General features: G+C 46.7%; 1 protein-coding gene across 1 annotated transcript; it reads right to left on the reverse strand.

Annotated features, from left to right (window-relative positions):
- Positions 1–366: 366 nt before the first annotated feature.
- Positions 367–20,692, reverse strand: NEMF (nuclear export mediator factor). The gene is given in 34 exon segments (XM_010712145.1): positions 367–682; positions 1,824–1,903; positions 1,987–2,030; positions 2,108–2,214; positions 3,445–3,477; positions 4,080–4,243; positions 4,246–4,273; positions 4,348–4,425; positions 4,764–4,911; positions 5,359–5,408; positions 5,494–5,536; positions 6,376–6,643; positions 6,733–6,853; positions 7,327–7,385; positions 7,889–7,946; positions 8,583–8,695; positions 9,437–9,499; positions 9,886–9,989; positions 10,609–10,697; positions 11,170–11,233; positions 11,690–11,875; positions 12,605–12,813; positions 13,163–13,240; positions 13,599–13,661; positions 14,700–14,775; positions 14,866–14,936; positions 15,633–15,709; positions 16,050–16,136; positions 17,280–17,347; positions 17,790–17,938; positions 18,019–18,144; positions 19,036–19,138; positions 20,242–20,310; positions 20,666–20,692. Coding segments are annotated over 33 exon segments (3,144 nt in total). The 5' UTR covers positions 20,301–20,310; positions 20,666–20,692; the 3' UTR covers positions 367–604.
- Between the last annotated feature and the right edge of the window lie 6 nt (positions 20,693–20,698).

The raw sequence follows: 20,698 nt of genomic DNA on the forward strand, positions 1-20,698 counted from the left end.
TCCAGGCTATGCTGATGAGCAGCTGCACATGGATTCATTCTGCTCTTCTTGCGTGCTGCTCTTTTGCACAGTGGTGAGAGTTACACAGCACAGGGTTGCACTGCTGGGAGCTGGGGAAGTGCTGGAGCTGGAATTTTTATCTCCTGGCCTGCCTCCATGCTGTATTTTGGGGAAAATAACTCTCTTTTCTCAAGTCAAGCATATTCTTCACTGAGACATCTCTACTAGGAGCTCCCATCCCCTGCAGGGGAAAGAGGTAGTTTGGGTGGAAGCAGAACATCTCATGTTGTGCTGCAGGAAATCAGGGCATACCTTAGCCCAGAGGAAGCCAGAGAAAGGTGGGGAAAGCATTAGAGAGCACACAGCTTGACAGCACATCACTGACCAGAGGCCAGCAATTTACTTCCATGTTTGGATGCTATCTATAGCAATGGAGTTGTCAGAGTCCATCTAAACTGTGATGGGGGAACTGGTCCACAGCTGCTCGCTGCCAGGGAAGCTGAATGCAGCCGAATGGCAGCAGTGAGGCAGGGCTGACTGCCCCACCTGCAGGCACCCATCTCGATGCACAGCTGCAGTTTGGTGGTGAAACTCAAATACCCATTCACTTCTTCTTCCTGTTCAGCAGATTCGGTGCAGACACTTTCACTTTACCAGGAATATTTCTTGATAAGTCAGTATCCTACAAAACATCAGAGATGAAAAAAATGAATGTACAGAAATGGATTTATAAACATCTTCCTCCCCAGGCAATGTTTCTGAGTCAGCCAGCATGAACCAGTATGCCCAGTTCCCCTCAGAGAATGCAGGGCTGTCATCAGGCTGCTGCTCTCACCGTTGCTTGTTCGTGTAGAACCTCTCGCTGGTTTTCTGGGCACAATGTGGGGGGTCACTGTGTCAATGACTTCCCCACACCACAGCCAGTGGGAATGGAAATGGCCTCCCAAAACCAGGTTTTATGCAGATGATGCTTTTGTCAGATATTATCCTGATCAAGAGACACAGAACAGAAACCTACAGCCCAGCGATGCTGGTGAAGCTCACGTTCTATGAACTCCTCCCACCCTAAGCAGTAAATCTCCCCCAGCAGTACTGAGGAGCACCACTGACCTTTCCAAGAAGGTCAGTGGCATCCTGGTTTGTATCAGGAATGGTGTGATGAGCAGTGCTAGGGATCATCCTGCCCTTGTGCTCAGCACTGGTGAGGCCTCACCTCAAGTTTTGTGTTCAGTTTTGGGCACCTCAGTACAGAAAGGACGTGGAGGTGCTGGAGCAGGTCCAAAGAAGGGCAACAAGGCTGGGGAAGGGCTTGGAGAATGTGGCCTATGAAGAGAGACTGAAGGAACTGGGGCTGTTCGGTCTGGGGAAAAGGAGGCTGAGGGGAGACTTTATTGCTCTCTTCCAATATCTGAAAGGTGCTTACAGCAAGAGCAGGGCTGGTCTCTTCTCACTGGTGACAGGACGAGGGGAAATGACTTCAAGTTGCAGCAGGGGAGGTTTAGGTTGGATATCAGGACAAACTTCTTTACAGAAAGGGTTGTTAAGCACTGCAATGGGCTGCACAGGGAGGTGGTTGAGTCACCATCCCTGGATGTGTTTAAAAACAGTTTGGATGTGGTGCTCAGGGCCATGATTTAGCAGAGGGCTGTTAGAGTTCAGGTAGGATGGTTAGGATGAGGTTGGACTCGATGATCCTTAAGGTCTTTTCCAACCTGTTAGAATTCTATGATTGTAACACATTTGTTCTGTGAAGTATTTACCCCCAACACAACAACAGTGGGCCATTTCTCTGCTGCTCTCACATGTGTGCAAGAGAAACTCACCTTAACACTGCGGAACAGGTCTTTTTCCCTTGCAGAAGCTTCTTTGGATTGCATGAAGTTATGCAAGGCAATCTTTGCAGCTGTAAAAACACGGGAAAGATTTTGAAGATTGAAACGTGTTCTGGCTTTCAGCACTGAGGATTCATCTGCTTTAATACAGTACCTTTTCCTTTCTTTTGGGTGCCTGGAGTGAGCTTGACTTTGTACCTTTCAGAAAGAAAAGTTTCCGTCAGTCCCAGGGCCGAATGCCCCCAAACCTCCTCTACAACAAAGCTGCAACTCACTTGTAGTTTGTCATGGCCGTGTAGGGAGCGCAGATGGGCACAGCAAAGAGCAGGATGTCCTCAGCATGAGGCTGACCTGTCAGTGAGTCCAGCAGGGCTGTGCCATCCTGAAGGGGAAGGAGACACACTGTGACAGCAGGAGCAGCACCCAACTCAAAACAACCACCCCATGTCATGGGGAAGCTGGATGGTGTTCCCTTCCCACCACCCGCAGGTGCCATGTGACAAACCTCCCGCTGTGGTTACCAAGGTTTGCTAAATTCAAGCTCACCGCTCTCCTCACTGGCATTTAATTCCCAACCTGTAACTCATGACAGACCAGCCTGGAGAAGAGAAGGCTGCGGGGTGACCTCATTGCAGCCTTCAGTACCTAAAGGGAGCCTACAGACAGGAGGGGAGTCAGCTCTTGGAAAGGGGAGATAACAGCAGGACAAGGGGAAATGGTTTTGAAGTTGAGGGAGGGCAGATTTCAGTTGGATGTCGAGGGGGAAGTTGTTTGCTGTGAGAGTGGTGAGGTGCTGGAACAGCTGCCCAGAGAGGCTGTGGATGCCCCGTCCATCCCTGGAGGTGTTCAAGGCCAGGTTGGATGGGGCCCTGGGCAGCCTGGGCTGCTGTGAAATGTGGAGGTTGGTGGCCCTGCCTGTGGTTTGGGGGGGGTTGGAGCTTCGTGATCCTTGAGGTCCCTTCCAACCCGGGCCATTCTGTGATTCCATGATTCTATCATTACTGAAGTCACATCACTTGCAGCAGGACAGACCTCAGTTTTCAGTGACCCAAATGAGACTCCCAAATGCAGTCACATCTTCACAGGGTCACCAAAAGCTCCCTCCTACCGTTATCTTTTAATTAAAGGTTTTAAGGACTCAGCTAATGACCAGCCTTGGGCAACACCCACAGCCTATAGTTGTATATACAACACTTTGAAGCTTTTTTTTTTTTAAATTGTAAATAATCAAACTGAATCAAACTGCACTGCATCAACCTGAGTCACCCTCCAGCCCAGAGCCACCTACTACTGAGTAGTGCAAAGACCTCCAAAGAGCCAACCTTCAATTCAGACAGTTTCCATAAGGGAATGTGGTATGTGATAAACAGTGTAAGAAGAAAGCTGGGTTCAAATAGCCTCGAGCACAGAGGGAGCCCTAAGAGCAGAACCAAACCCTTCTGGAGGGCTCAGCACATGAACCTCCATTCCAGTCCCAACCTGCTGAGAGCCAGGTTTGTGCCTCTGGTGCTGCTGACACAGAGCTGCGTGCTACAGCACGGCCCAACAGCTCTGAGGGGGAGTAAACCCTTCTCAGCATATTTTGGAGTTTCAAAGATGAGAACATTTTTACCTCCACTCCTGGCTGATCCTGGTCTTGCTCATCCTGTCAACACAGAAAAAAAGATAGAGCTGAAATGAGCACATACCTGCTTGTTCATCCCTGAGCCTGTGGAGAAAATCAGTTCTTTCATCAGCACGACACAAAAAGCCAAACTCTCATTGCAGAGATAAATTATTTTAAAGGTAAAAAGAGCATTTTCATGTAGGTGGGGGAAGGCTATTTCTTTCAGAACTCCTCATTAGCTTGGCACACACCAAACTGGGAGGAGAGAGATGGGCTGTGATTCAGAGATACTGATTCACAACCTCAGAGCTGGGGAGCTCTCAGCTGCACTTCAGCTGCACCGAGTGGGAGGTACTGAATTAACCGGATCCTTGGCAGTCTGGTGATGTACTCAAACCTTCCTCCTGGCTGTGCTGAGAACACAGCACACACATGGATTGCTGCAGGGTCTTTTTGCTGCTTCTGGAAACCAAAGGGCTCCTGGAGACAGGGCGTTAGGCATGCTCATCTCCACCAGCACCCCAAAAACCAGCTCAGCCACCTGGGCAGAACTGCACTACACAGCACCAGGAGACCACAGCAGCGAGTGAGAAGGAACAGATGTGTGGACAGGAGAGAAGAGGCAGCACACTACTGCTCACCTTCTCGTCCTGCTGCTCCTCCAGGGCTGGGTCCTCAGACTCATGCAGCAGGACTCCTCCTGGCAGCATCTCCTTGCCCCCTCCAGCACCGTGATGCACAGCCTTGGATTTCTGCTGTTGCTTCTTCACCGGTTCTTCTTTCATCTTCCCCTTTTTCCCTTTTTCCCTTTCTCCTCTTTGTTTGACCCTGCAGACTGGGGTTGCACATAAGAGGCAGTCAGAGCCAGCAACTGCAGCACCACAGGGGGGCAGAGCTCCTTTCACTCACCCCCAGCAGCTTCATGATGAGCTCCCGGTCCTCCTCATCCTGGTCCTTGTACTTCTCCTTCATCTTCTTCATTTTACTCTAAAGAAGAAAGTGCACCAACAGCTTTAGGAACTGACTTTTGCACAGCTTTGCACCCATAAAGAACTAAATGCTGTGCCCACACACACACCCCTTTTAGGTCTTCCAAGCCTCTCTCCAAGCAGTTCAGCAGCAACCAAGGGACTCGCTGCATTCAGTGAGAGCAGCACCACATGCTCAGTGCTCTCAGAGCAGCACCGTCCTCCTGAAACCATCAAGAGTTCCACCAAGAGTCAGAAACTATGGACATCCCAGGGAAACCCCAGATTTCTCCATGTGTAGGGGATGAGCCCACATTTCACGTGGCAATGGCTCAGCTCATGGGTAAACCTGCTCACCTTCTGTCCCCGTTTGATGGGCTGAGGGGCTGGCACACCCTTAGTGGTGTTGGGAGGGGGGGGACGCTGTGTCTCCGTGTCTTTCTGCCTCTCTTCAGGCGGATCCAAGTTCTCAGAGTCATTTTGCTGCTTCTTTTTCTTCATTTCTCTAAGGAAAACAATCACTTGTCATAAGACCTCTTGCTACCACGAGGGAGGCTGCTGCTCTCCTGCCAGCACTAGCACTCTGCTTCCCAGCCACAGGGAGCCTGAGGCACATCCACTGGAAATTACCCTTTCTCAGTAAAACCTCAAACTTATGTGTATGCAAAGAACTCCATTAACTGCTGGAGCTGGAACCCCCAACTGAGTGATCACCTCCTACAGCCTCCCAGCCCCTCAGTTGCTGGCTGGCCGGTGACATCTCTGACATAGCTGTGTTCACAGGGCTCCTGTCAACCAGTTCAAACCCAGATAGAGGGTTCTAGGTATCCTGATGACAAAGAATGCACTGATCCCCAGATTCCATTTTCCAATCCCAGCCACTCTGCTCCCTGAAGAAGGAATGAGGAGGAGGAAGGAATTCATCTCACCCCAAACACGGAGATGCTCTCACCTCCTCTCCTTGGCAGACAGATGTCTTCGCCCCTGGGACTTGCTATCACTCTAAGAAGTGAAACACAGTTAGAGCACACCATGTGCAGCAGCAGGTGACACTGATTTTTGCCCCACACCTGAACTGGGACCTTACCAAGTTGGGTTCTTCCTCTTTGGGGACGGTTTTCTGCAGGGATCTGAAGGGAGATCAAAACAGAGCCCATCAGTGGACGAAGAGCAACTCAACCCTGCACACACACCCACACCCCAGATGTAAGCCAGCCTGGTTACACTGCACCTGGCTTTCTACTTCAAAAATTTAGCTTGGGTGAACAGAAAAGGGCAGCAATATTGAGATTTGGTTTACAAAGCAAGATCTCTGCCAGACTGTCCTAAATACACACACCAATACAACAAGGGTAGCCTGTACATAATATACACTAAATGAAAACACACTGTGTGAACACCCTGATGCTGAGTGCTCATGCACAACAACCCTGACTGGCCATGGTATTCCCTACAACGGCTGCCTGCTTCCACCCACTCAGTCACTCTGCTTTACACCCTCTGAGGAGTTCCATTTCCAGAGAGGCCAGGGAGATGAGCTCATCTCACAGCTATGTGCAGAGCAGTAGCTTAGCACCAATCACTCAGGTTTCTGGGTCTGAATGGCTCTGCAGAGAAAAGCGGGGCAGCCATCTTCCGAGGAGCAAAATCAGTGTGTGGGTGATTGAGGGATGTTTGGGCCAAAACAGGCACTAACAAATGGGGACCTTCACTATGGAATGGGCAGCTATGTGTGTACTTTAGGAGGTGGGACAAAGGGAAAGCTCTGTAGGGAAGGGGCAGGGAATGGTACACAGCATGGCAGCACTATCACAGTGCAGGTTACTGCCCTGCACCTGACAGCCTGCATAGCTGAGCATCACAGAGTGACAGCACCTTATCACAGCCCTGGTCCTGGCAGCATTTGAGCAGTATGGAGAACCTCAGGAGGGCTCACAGTGCTGATCAACGCAGCTGCTGCTTTGCTTACCTTTGAGACTGAAGATGTGACAGGTCGATTGTTGTATCTGGGTAATTCACCTCTTCCTCTTTCACTTCACTCTGTGGCTCTGGATGTTCCACTTCAGATTCTCCATCATCCTCTTCAGAGACACCCTCTGGCACAGGAGGTGTGCTTACTCTGTCCTGGTCAAGGTCAGCAACATTCTCGTCACCATTATTTTCAGCTGTGGCTTCCACATCTTCTGGTGCTTCGTGACACTCTGCCTTGTCCTCTTCGCTGCTGCTATCTCCTCCTTCTGGGGCACACAGGTGAGGAAAACACAGCTCACATTAGAAATGGCAGAGTGAGCCAAACAGCTGCCTCTGTCAGCAGTGTACACCGTACCTAATAGCTCCACTTCTTCTGACACCAGCTCACTGGCACTGCTGGAAACCGTTTCCAGATCCTCATCCTGTACTTTGATCTTCCTTTCTTCTCGGTGTCTCCAAACACAGCTTTCATCCACCTGACAACAAAGCACCCATATGTGGCCAGCACCAGCTCCACCACGGTTCTCTAGCCTATTTGGAGAGCACCTGACTCAGCCTTACTCGTTCCCTTTGAACACTTCTTGTCATTCCAAGGGCAGTAAAACTAAATCAGCACAATTTAAACCTATTCTGACAACCCAGCAAGTGCAGCTAGCAAAGAGGCACTCACTGCTGCCCGAAGAGCAGGCACACACAGGCCTCAAACAGAGCTAGTGCAAAAATCCAGCAGAGACAATCATGTTAACAGTGTGTTTGATTTACATGAAGACAACAAAAACCAGGGAGAAATGGAAATGAGAGAGAAGTAATCTTCAGCAAGAAGCATTTTATGGGATATGCTCAAATGAGAAAAAAGGTAATTGGGAATATACTGCCAACTAGAAAATAGGTTTCCAACATCTTAAACAAATTACAAAAGGCAGCAAGAGCTGCACAGAAAAAGCAGTACCTTGAACAAGAAGCTAAAGCCCATCATCAGATATGAAGGTGGAAGAAAATTCTTCTTCCCTGAAAAACAAAGACAGAGTCTCATGAAGAGGTTCAACAGCTGTGTTAGATGGAGTATTTTTTAAAGTCATTTTCACTAGAAGCTTTAGGCTGCCAGAAGTTACCCCAGGGCTTGTTCTAGCTTTTGGATGAGGGCAGAACAGGAGAAACCAAAACAGCTCAGCTAACAATCTTCTGTCCAGGGCCCCAGCTAGCAGATGCTACCTAGTATTTGGTCTGGACTGCTCAGAACAGACTGTGAGAAGTGCAGGCTGTCACAGCAATGGGGCAGCTCAGGGCATTGCCCTGCCATTGCAGCACAGCACTTCAGGCAAAATGGATGCCCCCATTCCCAGCAGTGCCCAGGGATGGGTTGGATGGGGCCCTGGGCAGCCTGAGCTGCAGGGAGAGGCTCTGCCCACAGCAGGGGCTGCAGGAGCTTCAAGGTCCTTTCCAGCCCCAACCACTTTGTGATTCTGGGAAAACAGTTCATAACATCATTGCACTGCTGCTTTGTGCCTCACCTCGGATCATGAAGCTTCCAGTAGTGAGATATTCTCCTGTAGGTGCAGTTTTAGAAACCTAGAAGAACATGATGTAAGTATGTCACAGGAGATCAGCGTTATGTAATAACAGCACCACAACAGCAATGTTCTAGCAAGCCACGTTTTTAACTTCTGGGAATAGCTTTCTGTAAGAACTCCATATCCAAGGGTTTTTCTGTCCTTTGTAGGACGTTTCCCTAAAAGTTGTTCCAGTTCAGCTGCACACTACTGGCACTACATTTAGAAGTGCTGGTGAGGACCTGAGCTAGTCAGGCAATAGGAACACAAAAGACTCTGCAACCTTCAGCTTACTGTAATCTCTCTACACTTACAGTTGAGCAACTTAGAAATGCATTCAGACCACGGTTAAGACACAAGCTAGAAGCCCAAGTGAAAAAAAAAAGAAAAAAAAGAGGCTATTTCTAAAATTTCTTTTTAATAGAAGTGATGCCCCTTCAGTAGTAAGACGACAGGCTTGCAACACTTCCTCTACCATGCTCACATCATATCAGAGGTTAACCTGCCCAACTCTACCCTGATTGCAGCACTCAGGGAGAACCTGCAAGGAGCACTGACAGAGAACAGTTCCAGCCCCATCCAGCAGTTCCCAGACAGAGCCACAGCAGCTTCTCCAGATGTTCTAACTGCCAAGGTCATGCACGAGTGTCCTTACCTGGTTGTGGGAGACCCACCAAGCACTGGTGACGACACGGGCATCCCAGGCAGCGCTGTAGCACAAGGCCATCGTGCCTGCCTCTGTCAGGGTCCGTGGAGGAATCGGTTCACCTACAACAGGAACACCCAGTACATCAGCGAATGCAATACACCCACAACAGATGTCATCCCTCAACTTCCACACGCACCCTAACCCAGTGTGTGGACTTCCCAGGGCACTGGGCAGTGACAGCATGGGCTGCCTAAGCTGTGAGGCACAAGCAGCATCCGCGGCTGCTCTTCACAGCTCCTCAGCAGAGGCTGAAGCCAGACATTGCTACTGGTCCCTCCTTAACACAGCTCTGCAAGGCAGCAATAAGTGCATTGCTCACACGGCCTATTTCTGCCACTGGCCATGAACAGGGCAAAGGTTTGCACAGCTGATCTCCCATAAGACACGTACAACTGCACTAACACTTCCATGCTGAGATTAGCACCCTCTGCCAGCACCCAAACTGCTCATGCCAGCTACAGAAGTCTCGGCAGGTCTCCAGTCCCTGCAACCAGCAGCAAAGCACTTGCACCAAAACTTCTGCCATCAGTTACTGCTTCTCTCAGTGAGCAAAGCTCTGCTGTTCCTTCCCACCAGGAGCTCAAGTGAACAAGCACAAACAGCCAGCCATGGCTGGGAAGCACTTTCGGGTGGTGAGAATCTGATCTCGGAGGGACTGAAGCCTCTCATGTCCAACTGAAACCCCTGCTGGAATTGGGTGCTGCAGTGAGGGGGGAAGGAGCTCGCTGGGCTGGACTCAGACATGCAATGCAGTGTTTTGAGGCTTCTACAAGCCCCCCAATCAGCCCCACACAAAGTACCTGTTGGATTCTTGATCACACAGCTTGTGGCTCCGTGGAGGTCAGCATGCACATATATGTCCCCTGGAAAAGAAAAGACTCAAGTCAGTCATGTATGTGGTAACCACACAGACCACCAGAGCTAAGGCAAAGATTCCTGGTACCAGTGGGAAGCAGCTCTCCTGTCTGCAAACAACAGGATGGGAAGAGTCTTTCAGCCCACCCCAGATGCCCCAGGCAGGATCAGCTCATTTGCTCCAGACAAGAGTCCACCCAACCCACTCTTACTGCAGGGTGCAGCCTCCCACAGCACTCAGCAGACACCACACACACACAGTCCTCAGGACTCACGATCACCAAAAGCCCTTTTGCCAAAGTCTCAGCCTAACAACAAAGCAGTCAGACCTCCCTGCATCATCCTTGGTCAACCAGAGAAAAAGAAACTGATAATATTCTCCTTAATTACTCACCTGGTTTAAGATACCGCTTCACAATCAGCTCATTCTGCTGCTGATCTCTTCCAGCAATAACGAGGTAATTCTCAGAGCTAATGAACCACAGGAACTTCTCAAACCTGCCAGATCACACCAAAGCACTGCATGAAAAACACCTGGAACTAACAGGATGCTACAGAGGTACTTTGTGTGCCTAAGTCAGGGAATATTCATCTTAGTATCTATGATGTATAAAAGACACCACAAACAGCTTCATATCCATCCATGTGCCTGGGGCACACAGACAAGGCATGATACAAATACAGCATTGCTTCCAACACTATTTTGAGATTAAATAAGTACTGCTACCGAAAAAGCCCAGCTTCTGTTTTTAATGCTTTAGTTATCAAATTATACAAACCTTTCTTCATTTGTTAAAATCAACTGCCACTACGTCACAGATACTGAGCTGCCAGAAAGTAACAGAGGAGTTCTCTAAACCCACTTAGCTGTGCTAAGTACAAAAACTCAGCTCAACTACAAACCATATCCATGGAAAAGAACCTTCCCAGGCAAAGGCACTACCAGGATCAGGTCAGAAACTCAAATGAGTAACTGCAAGGAGGCAGAGTGCAAATTGTAATGCTCAGAAATCATACTCAGCTCCACTGCTAAGCTCGTGAAGTCAGACTGACACAAATGTTTCAGATTTGTGCATGTCCCCAACACATCAGATAATAACAACAAAACTGTACTTGCCAATAGACCTTTCTTGCTTTCTGAATGGTGGTAACTGTCTGAACTTCCTTCAGTGTCTGCTTCGTCTTCTTCTCAGCTGATTTAAATGCCTATTTAGACAAAAAAGCATGATCCCAATCTGCCAGCACAGGAATCACAGAACTGCTAAATGGGCAGCAGGAAAAGCAATAGGCAATTTCTCTGACCTTTTTTTGAGAGTGCAGGCTCTGCAATCTGCTAATAGCAAGCCCACATTCCCTTCGTGCACAGAACAAGACGAAGGCTAAAATCATCACAGCTGTCTGTTGGTTGAGCATAAGGATTCCCACTGACTTCCCACTGCTGCCTTTGTAATGACAGCTGTGTCAGCACCTCCAGGCACTCACAGTGCTGACCAAACAGCACAGCAGGCACCTGCTCTCCTTTATTCAGTCACTTTGAGAGCTTAACAACAATACAACACTGGTTGGTTGTCCTCAGTTTTCAGGTCTCATCAGAACTACTTAAACTAGGGGAGGCTTATCCACATATCAGTGACAGGGACTTGGCTTTCAAATACCTTGTAAAAACAAAGACAAATACCTTTTCTGCAGCTTCTACTGTCTTCTGTGTTTTCTTAGCTGCGTGCCTCTTGTGATCATAGTACCTGCAAAAGACAAGTTTGTTTATGCTTGAAATCCCAGTGTTTTTAGAATGCATTTCTCATGATTCCTTACATTTGTTGTAAACATTCTATTTGGAGACAGTATTCTTTAGCCCAGATCTTTGGATCTCCTTATATGAGGAAAGCAGCCAAAGTGACTTCCTTCTCAGACTGACAGAGTGCCTGGACTGTTGTGTGACAAGAAGTAGCCACGTTCTGCCACTGCCCAGAATTGTACTCAAACTTACATTAATGCCACAGCTGGAGAATATCTGCTGTGCAACTCTGAGACACTGCACTTTGAGCAGGAAAATGCACATCCTACACCTCGTGGCAATCTACCCACTTCAATTTCTAATGTTTCTTTTCAGGAAGATACAGACAGAGCCCTTCCTGTGCATTATCAGTAACAACTGCAATACACAGAAACTTGTACTAACAAAGCACACTGAACCTTACTTCTTGGCATTGGCGTATGCAGACAAACTGAGATCAACATCAACTAACGATGGTTTGTTTTTCTGAGGTTTCTTCAACTGCTTGTTTTTATTTTTTTTCTTTTTGCCCTTGGGCTCTTCTGTTTCTTCTTTCTCTAAGTCAGCATCCTCCCCCTCCTCTTCCTCTTCAGATAATACATATGGGTTCCTAAAAAACATGGTATCATGTGATTAAGAAAACTGATTATTTGTTAACCTCATTGCAATTGCATTCTTACTTCAAGCAGGTACACTGAGCAAATATTAGCTGGGATTTGTATCTGCTCCTCATTGCTACATTCAATCCACCTCAGCACAGCTGTGCTATGTCTGCATAGCACAAGAGTCTCACTTCTTTTTCTCTCTCTTATTTTTTTAAAAGTGTCATGATACAGCATTCAAACCTGTGTAAAAACATTCCCAGTAGCATCTCGTTACCAGAACTTCTAACAGAACCAGCACCAAAACTTGCAGCTCACAGCAGCTACATTGCTGAACCATCAGCCTCTCACAGGACTGCTTTTAGCACTGAAAGGAGCAGGGTCTCATAGGAATTTTAGACCAAAGTAATTAGCAAAACATGCACAGCTAATTGCTGGCTAATATAAGGGTGGTCTGGATCTCTACTGCTTTATGACACCTTCCAATGACTTAGAATGCAGTCAGACAGACTCTTAAAAATGCCAGATACATTAATAATTACAGCAACTAAATTATTATTATTTTTGAAAGCAAAAAAGAAGGCATCCATCTTCGCTCACGAAGCCATGTTCTCTTCATACAGCTTGTAAATAGAACACAATAGCTTCAGTAACAATTTACAAGCTAAAAGACACTCATCTCCCGTGCAGCTCACATCATGCAGCCATTTGGTATGGATGACCTGCAATGCACTCACCTCAACAGCATTGTGATGTGATTTGTCTGAAGCTTTAATTCTTTGATTGCATTTGCAACGGGGTCTCCCTGTGCCTGAGCCTCCTTAACAATTGCTCCAATCTCTGTCCAGTCTATCTGGTTGGCCAACGCGCTCCGCACCACCTGGATGGCTCGGTTGACGATCTCCAAGTTCATTTCTATCAGTTCTCCTTTTATCTTATCGACTTCCTTAAGGTAAAAAAAAGAGATTGATACCCACTGAAGCTGAACACATACTCAGAGATATTTTTAAATTAGCAGAAGTAATTAATATTGAGACAAAATTCATGAATGGCACAGAAGCAGACACAGTGGGCAATGGTCAACTTGACCCTTGCAAGCAGAGTTGCACAAGTAAGTTTTGGCAAGGGAAGTACAAAGCATTTGTATGAGAGCAGAGGCCCACTGTGCAGGGCTGGCCTCCCTGGTGGGCTACAGGACAACAGCAGGGCTCACTTTGGGGTCTAATGCTGACCACAGCAACCATGACCAGCAGGTACAATTCTGTATCTTCCTAGATACAAAATTCCAGTCTTACTTGAGCTTGCTGAAGAGCTTCCAGTCTTTGCTCGTGATCTCTACGGACATTTTCAAGCTTCTTCAATGCTTGTTTTTCCTTTCATACAAGATTAACAAGGAGAAAAAAGATATACATATATATATATATATATATAAATGACATCTTGTCATCTAATCACTGTAAGATACTCAATACAGCATTCCAGAAAAGAAAAATACAACAGCATAAGAGAAGCAAAGATACCAAAATACTGGTGCTAACATAATTACTTGCATTGCAGAACTAATTACTACATCACCTAGTCTGAAATCCATTCTCCACTGACTCAGCATCTCCATAGCACAAATAAGTAAGCAATACCTCCCCCACCTCCAACTACAGAATCAGAATGTCCCAATGAAGCACTCAAAGCTCAGAGAGCCACCTCAGGTGCTCCATCTCCATGACAGCATACCTGCTGCAATGCTTTCAGGTCGATTTTCTGTCCTTCAAGCTTGGAGTAGAACTCATCTGCTGCCTGCAAGAGAAAATCAGTTTGAAGGATCTCCAAGTTGCATTATCCTATACCAGCAACAAGCAGGCAGGGAAGGTTCAGCACAACAGAGGTGACTGCAGAGCACTAAAAGAGGAGATAAACTCAAACAAGGTTCAGTAACATTCTCCATTTTACCTTTGCAGGAGATGAGTTCAGCAAGGCCATCAAGGATACGTCCTGCTACAAGCTGTGGGCTGTGCATGACAGTAACTAGCTGGCCAAAGTAGGGCCTGCATTTTTTATTACAAAATGATGAAATGGAACCTGCTGTTTCACACAGTGTGCTCTGCAGATTGTGATTGCAATTATTGACCTATGTGCCCTGAATTCCTGCTACTTCAATAAGTCATTTAAAAAAAAAAAAACCAACAACAAACTAAAGAAAGCCTAGAAACTATGGCTAAGGACTGCTCCTGGTGGGCTGCTCCAGTTTCCAGATAACTGCAGTTAAAACAAAAGGCAGAATAGTTTCAGGCTGCTCAGACCATCAGTGCTGTGAAGAAGATGACAGAAACTCAGGCAGCAGGGCAGGAAAGGGAACTGAGAACTCTGAAGATGAAGGTCAGGGACCCGTTAATGATTCCACGTAACGTTAATGAGCCAAGGACCAGGAAGGACTGCACTCAAGGACATGGCAAACTGGACATTTCAGGCCTCCAAAATAGTCACTGTGATGGTGGAAATGATTGTTTCTCTCCAGCAATAACTTGAGATCTGAACTCCCCGCTCACAACATGTTTGACCAGGACTGGTGACAGCCAACAGCCCTGCAGGTTCAGAACACTCCATTATTTCACCTACAGGGCCTATCAACTGAGTCAGCAAAGGCAGTCCTGCCCAACAGTAGCCTAAAGCCCTATTTTATTTAGCCTTTTCTGTGTAAACATTTATCCATTCAATTCATCAGCTCTTCCAAGGCCTGTGTTTTCATCAGCAACTCCTGCACTAGTTTTCAATTGTTCTTCTTAGTATCAGTCAATTAAAGCAATTAAAAGTACAGCATCAGCAAAAGCACTGTACCTTATTGAATGAGTCAAATTCCAAGTAGGGACATTTTGAATGTTGAGAAAACAAGAAAGGATGAAATTCCTCATATCTGTAAAATACACATTTGATATTATCACCTGAAAACTAATTTAAGTCACGCAGACTAGTAGAAAAGGAAATAAATACTTCAGATATTTACGTGTAGATATCTTCTGCTGGTTTATCTGGTTCCAGGCTTGGCTTTTTCTCCTTCTTCTGGATAATATAACCCTGAAGGAGTGCATAAATACGTCTATCAGCATTGGCCTTTGAAAAGAATCCCCCTTAGCTTGAGAAGGCAGCAAGATTCAGGTGCTAATCTATCATGCAGCCCATGACAGTAATGCACTCTGACAGAGAGACTTAGAATGGCCTGGGTTGCAAAGGAGCACAGTGCTCATCCAGTTCCAACCCCCTGCTGTGTGCAGGTCGCCAACCAGCAGCCCAGGCTGCCCAGAGCCACATCCAGCCTGGCCTTGAATGCCTGCAGGGATGGGGCATCCACAGCCTCCTTGGGCAACCTATGAATAGTGTGGTCACCACCCTCTGGGCTCCTTTGTAGCACAAAGTCCTGACTGCTTGCTGCTCTCCACTCCAACATACTCCACTAACAATGGTGAGCTTACCTTACAGACCTCAGAACTACCCTACAGCTCTCCACACAAACGCATGGTTGACATGCAGAAGAGCGTTACATGCTGTGACAGCACAAGTGCATGCTACATAATCTGCTTGTGAATTATTTAAATGCTGTAAAGGAAGGTAGTAAAATGCAAGGAATACCCTTTTTTTCCCCCTAGCTGGAGCCCAAGGTTCCAGAACAGAATCTGGAGCTGATACTGCCAGGAACAGGCAAGTGCTGAGCAATGCTTCCTATCAGTTCAGTTCTGCAGTCCCTGCAGAACTGATGGCCCAGCTGAGACCTACCTTTCCATTGAAATCCTCAGTGAGTGTCATATATTCTTCTGCTTTTTCTAAAGCACTAAGTACTTTTTCAATATTTTCTGAAGTGAGAAAGGGGAGGAGAGGAATATTTTAAAACATCTAGAAAAGAAAGATGTTTTTAATCTAAATACAGCACTACAGCAGATCAACAAAGGACCCAGGCAACTGCTCCTCCAATTAAGTTCCAGCTATGACATGGCCCTGCCATAGGAGCCCTGTGTTCTATTTCCAGTATATTCACAATCCTAGAGTTTAATGTGGACCAGGTTGGTCCCAATATTACATTACAGCATATAATGTGATCAGAACTACAGGTTTAAGGAATACTCATCTCTTTGAAAAAAATATTACGTAGACATAGAAATGAGTACAACCTCCAAGACATTATTTCCTACGTACCTTTACTTTCCATATGTTGATCTATTTTGACATAACCAGAAAATCCAGCTTCTATAAGGCAATGCTCAATGAGAGTGGCTCCATAAGCTATTTAAAAAATGAAAAATAAAGATAACCACCTCCTGAAAACACTCAGTGAAATCTGCATTCACATTCAGATCAGCACAGAAAGCATTTCAACAAGCCTTGGCCAGGATATATGGTCAATCCTCAGACTGCAGAGAGTAAGGGCACTGTGCTCCCAAATTCAGAAGGCAGAATCTATGGTGAACAGGTGAGCAGGACTCCTGAAGCTGCCCTCAGAAATGCTGGCTGGTTGTGCAGAACTGACAGGGCTCTGATGAGTTTTTAGCAAATTAGGGATGCTTGGGATCACTTGGAAGTGTGAAGGGTTTAAGACTGAGTGATGCTGAAAATGCTGAATGGTTCCAAAAGAGACTGTGTAAACAAGTGGAAGAAAAGTGCAAGCTAAGACATTAAATGCAAAGGTGCTCAATGATCAGAAGCCTCTAAAGCATGACTACTGGGACTGAGACACTGCTCTGGTAAAGTATCAGTGTTTCTGCTATGAGAGGAAAGTAATTAGAAACAGGTTGTTTCTTTAGAAGGAAAGCAGGCTGGAGAAAAAAAAGGAACAAAGGTGGTGAAAAGGGGAAACAAGAAATGGGAAAAGTAACACTTAGGTCTGCAAATTGTGTGATTTAAGCTGTTCAAGGTGCCTGCCAGGCACCCTGCATTTATCAACAGTGCCAAACAGGGAGAATAAACCAAATCTGTTGTTCTGACCATGCCAAACAAGTTAAATCTGTTTCTGCAGCCAGAAGAACTGGGGTATGGGGTGCTTCACTTCTCTTTACCAGAGAACACCCACACAGACAAGTCAAGCCTCCTGGTTTTATATCAGTGCTCATCCCAGGACGGGCACCACCCAGCCACTCCCCAGCAACATCCCTGCTCTGGCTGTACATTACATCTCCTGCTGGGGAGGGCCAACAGAACTATCCCCAGATCTTCCTCACTGAAGGAGCACTGCAAGGCTCATTGTGCAGTCAGCTTTAAATACATTTTCTTTTAAAATCTGTTTTCAAAAGCTTGGTTTATTTTATTATTTCTCTAACATACATAAAAGCAGACTGCCAAAAAAAAAAAAGAAAGAAAACTTAAATAAAAAGACTGTGCAGAATCACCTATTGCCCTCGTTTCTCTTCCTTATGAAACAGCACTACTTACGAAGATGTGGGTTAAGAACCCTCTTCAGCTGTTCTCCTTTGGGTGCATCTGATATTATCTCAGTTAACCTACAGAAGATAAAAGAGTTGCCATTTGAAAGAACAACAGATTTTCAGATCACACTGTATTGCTTAGAAGCAACAACACATTTTCAGTATTAAAAGGGCAAAGTAGCCTGTAGTACATGAAGACTAGCCCCAGATACAGCACTTTTCAGAGTTCAAAGTATCATTAAGTTCAAGTAGGCCTACTTTTCAAGCCTGTCCAGGTCCCTTTGGACAGTATTCCTTCCTTCTGTTGTATTAGCTGCACCACTCAGTTTGGTGTCATCAACAAGCTTGTTGAGGGTGCACTGGATCCCATCTTCCAGGTCACTGATGAAGATGGCAAAGAGCCTCAGCCCAAAGAAGGACCCCTGGGGGCCACCACCCACCACCAGTCTCCAACTGGACACAGAGCCATATGTAACTTAGGTTTATTCCCACACATACACCATTAAAAAGCAATTACCTTTCCAAGGAGGGCAGAGGGGTGGGTGCTTTTGCACTGTCAACTGGGTATCGTTCCCGAACTGCAAATCTGACATCATCTGCTTCATCCGTGCGAAACCTCAGAATGTTTAAAATGAGATATTCGTGGTCTGTCAGGACAATGTTACCCTGCAAGCACACCACAGCAGGCCCTTAGCAAAGTGCTCAAGTGTTCACTTACAGAACACCAGCTGGAGCTCTGCACTCACCCTGTCGTACAGCTCGATGATCAGGTGATACGCAGCTTCATTGCTTCCAAACTGGAAGTCCACAATTCTGTCTATTCCCAGCTGTCTCACACTGACCAGTCTTCTGGTCTTCAGGTGCTTACGGCACTGCCAATAGCAGAGAGAACATCTGTGAGAAGATGCAGACACATCTGCTTGTGACATTTATATACATTTGTTTTTTGTTTTAGCTGTCAACCCCTCCAACAACACTGACTGCTTCTTACTCAATACAAATACTACAAAAGTAAAAATGCTGCTGGGCTTAGTAATATAAAGATAGGTCAGCTATTAGAAAACATAATAATGCTTTGATATTTACAGGCAACATGATTGTCACCATCAAAAGATTTTTTCTATTTCAACAGCTATTTGTTCTGCTGGCTCGCTCAAAGCAAGGTCATCTATGTCACCTCAACAAGAGAGTGGCTAATTAAAGTTCAGAGAGTGTGTATCACAAAGAGAACCAAGATTAATCCTGTATCCACAAAGGACATGCAAAGCCACCCCAGAGTCTTTGCAGAGCCATCTCAGTGAGACCACATCCAGAGGCAGCAGGCTATATAGATTTGTGTGAGCTGCATCCCCACAGATCTGCCTACAAGAATGCAACCAGCAGCTTGCAGCAAGACCTGAACCCTCCAAGTCTGAACAGACCGAACAGAAAGACCTTCTTAACACAGCATTAATACATTTGGACAATCCAACTGGAACCACATGGGTTTCACTGGAGTAAAATTCAGAACAGTCTGGGTGGCTCACAAAATGCTCAGCACATTAATATTAGCATTCACAAATCTACATTTTCAATGTTTCTGGCACTGAGCATCAGCGACATGATCTGAACTCCGGATTTGCTCTTCCCATGTCTTCAGTCACCTGCCTGATCAGGATCTAATAGATAAACCCTTCAGTGTTTTCTTGTCTCCGAGGTCAGAACGTTAATGCTGTTTTCTGTAATTAGCATTCTCTCCAAAATGAAAACACCAGTTCGTTTACCTTCATTGCAAAGCCAGATGGCATCATGTTTTTTGGCCACTCGAACTCCGTCGTGTGAATCCGTATGCCAGATTCAAGCAGCAGTGTGGCCTTGCAGTCCGGTCTGTTAACAAAACAAAGACTGAATTTGGCATGTGAGCAGCCACCTCTGACTACACAGTATTCTGCAATGGAATGAGATGGAACTACCATAACCAGCAGTGCATCATTTACAGGAAACAGTGGAAAAAACCAAGGAACACCAGCAAATAGTGCTTTAAATCTATAGATAACAGACCAAGCAAAATGCTTTTGGAGTTAACTTCCCCACTCAACTGGAGACAGGCAGGTGCCACAGGCTGCAGCAGAAGACATGATGCACCCTACCCACTGCCCGGGCACTGGTGTCACTCATAGAACTGCCACTCTCCATTCCTACTACTTCTCTCTCCCTTCCTCATACACAAAAACATGGCAAAATCAGGAGTTTTCTTCTCAGAAATAGTGGTGCTGCAGTGGCACAGCTGCCCAGGGAGGTAGGGGAGGTAGCTGCCCCTGGAGGTGTTCCAAACAGTGAAGATATGGCACTGAGGGATGTGGTTTAGTGGGTATGGCAGGGTGGGGTGGGCTGGCAGCTGGATTTGGAGATGTTAGAGGTCTTTACCAACCTCAGTAATTCTACAAAACCATATCTACCCATATCCATATCATAAAAACCATAAAACCATATCACCCATATCCATGTGCTCTTATGGGAGCTCCTCCACCTTTCCGGACATTTTCTGCTGCACTTTTAAAAACTGAGGCAGGGGAGGTTTAGGTTGGATATGAGGAGGAAGTTTTCCAGCCAGAGGGTGGTGAGGCACTGGAACAGGTTGCCCAAGGAGGTTGTGGATGCCCCATCCCTGCAGGTATTCAAGGCCAGGCTGGATGTGGCTCTGGGCAGCCTGGGCTGCTGGTTGGCAACCCTGCACATAGCAGGGGGTTGGAACTGGATCAGCATTGTGCTCCTTTGCAACCCAGGCATTCTAGGATTCTGTGATGTGATTCTATTAACTTTTCCTCTTCTCACACCTGTACCACAGGCTATCTTGCAAGAACTTCCAGAATAACAACCACTGCATTTTATCAGGGAACAACAGAATCCCACTGAAAACTTCTCAGAAACACAGTTCATACATGCAACAAACACAGCAACAATGTAACGAAACATAAAGAAATCCTTACTTTTGGAGGCGAATAAGGTACGTCTTATTGTCCACATCATAAACGTTGTTTACTCTCATTCCCAGTAAGCTGCCAAAAACAAAACACGTAGTTTGGAGAACACAATACATACAAGGGTCAGGAAAAAAAAAGAAAAAAGCAGGATAACTGAGATATACATAAGAGTGAGCGGTGATAAATCACCACAGAGTTACTGGCTGCGGCCCTCAGCGCCACGGCACGGCCTGAGGGACGGCGGGGCTTTCCCCACGATCAAACGGGAGAGCTGAGCGGGCAGCAGGGGGTACAGGAGCAGCAGCCGTGACGGCGGGCGGGCAGCAGAGCAACGCCGGTGTGAAGGGGCACGGAGGAGGCCGCTCGCACGGGGGCAGAGCGGAGCCGCCTCACACGGCCCCGCTTGCACACACCGGGCAGCAGGCGGTACCTCAAGCGCAGCTCGGCCACCAGCGCGCGGATG

The sequence above is a fragment of the Meleagris gallopavo genome, chromosome 5 (assembly GCF_000146605.3).
Source record: "Meleagris gallopavo isolate NT-WF06-2002-E0010 breed Aviagen turkey brand Nicholas breeding stock chromosome 5, Turkey_5.1, whole genome shotgun sequence".
NCBI lineage: Eukaryota > Metazoa > Chordata > Aves > Galliformes > Phasianidae > Meleagris > Meleagris gallopavo.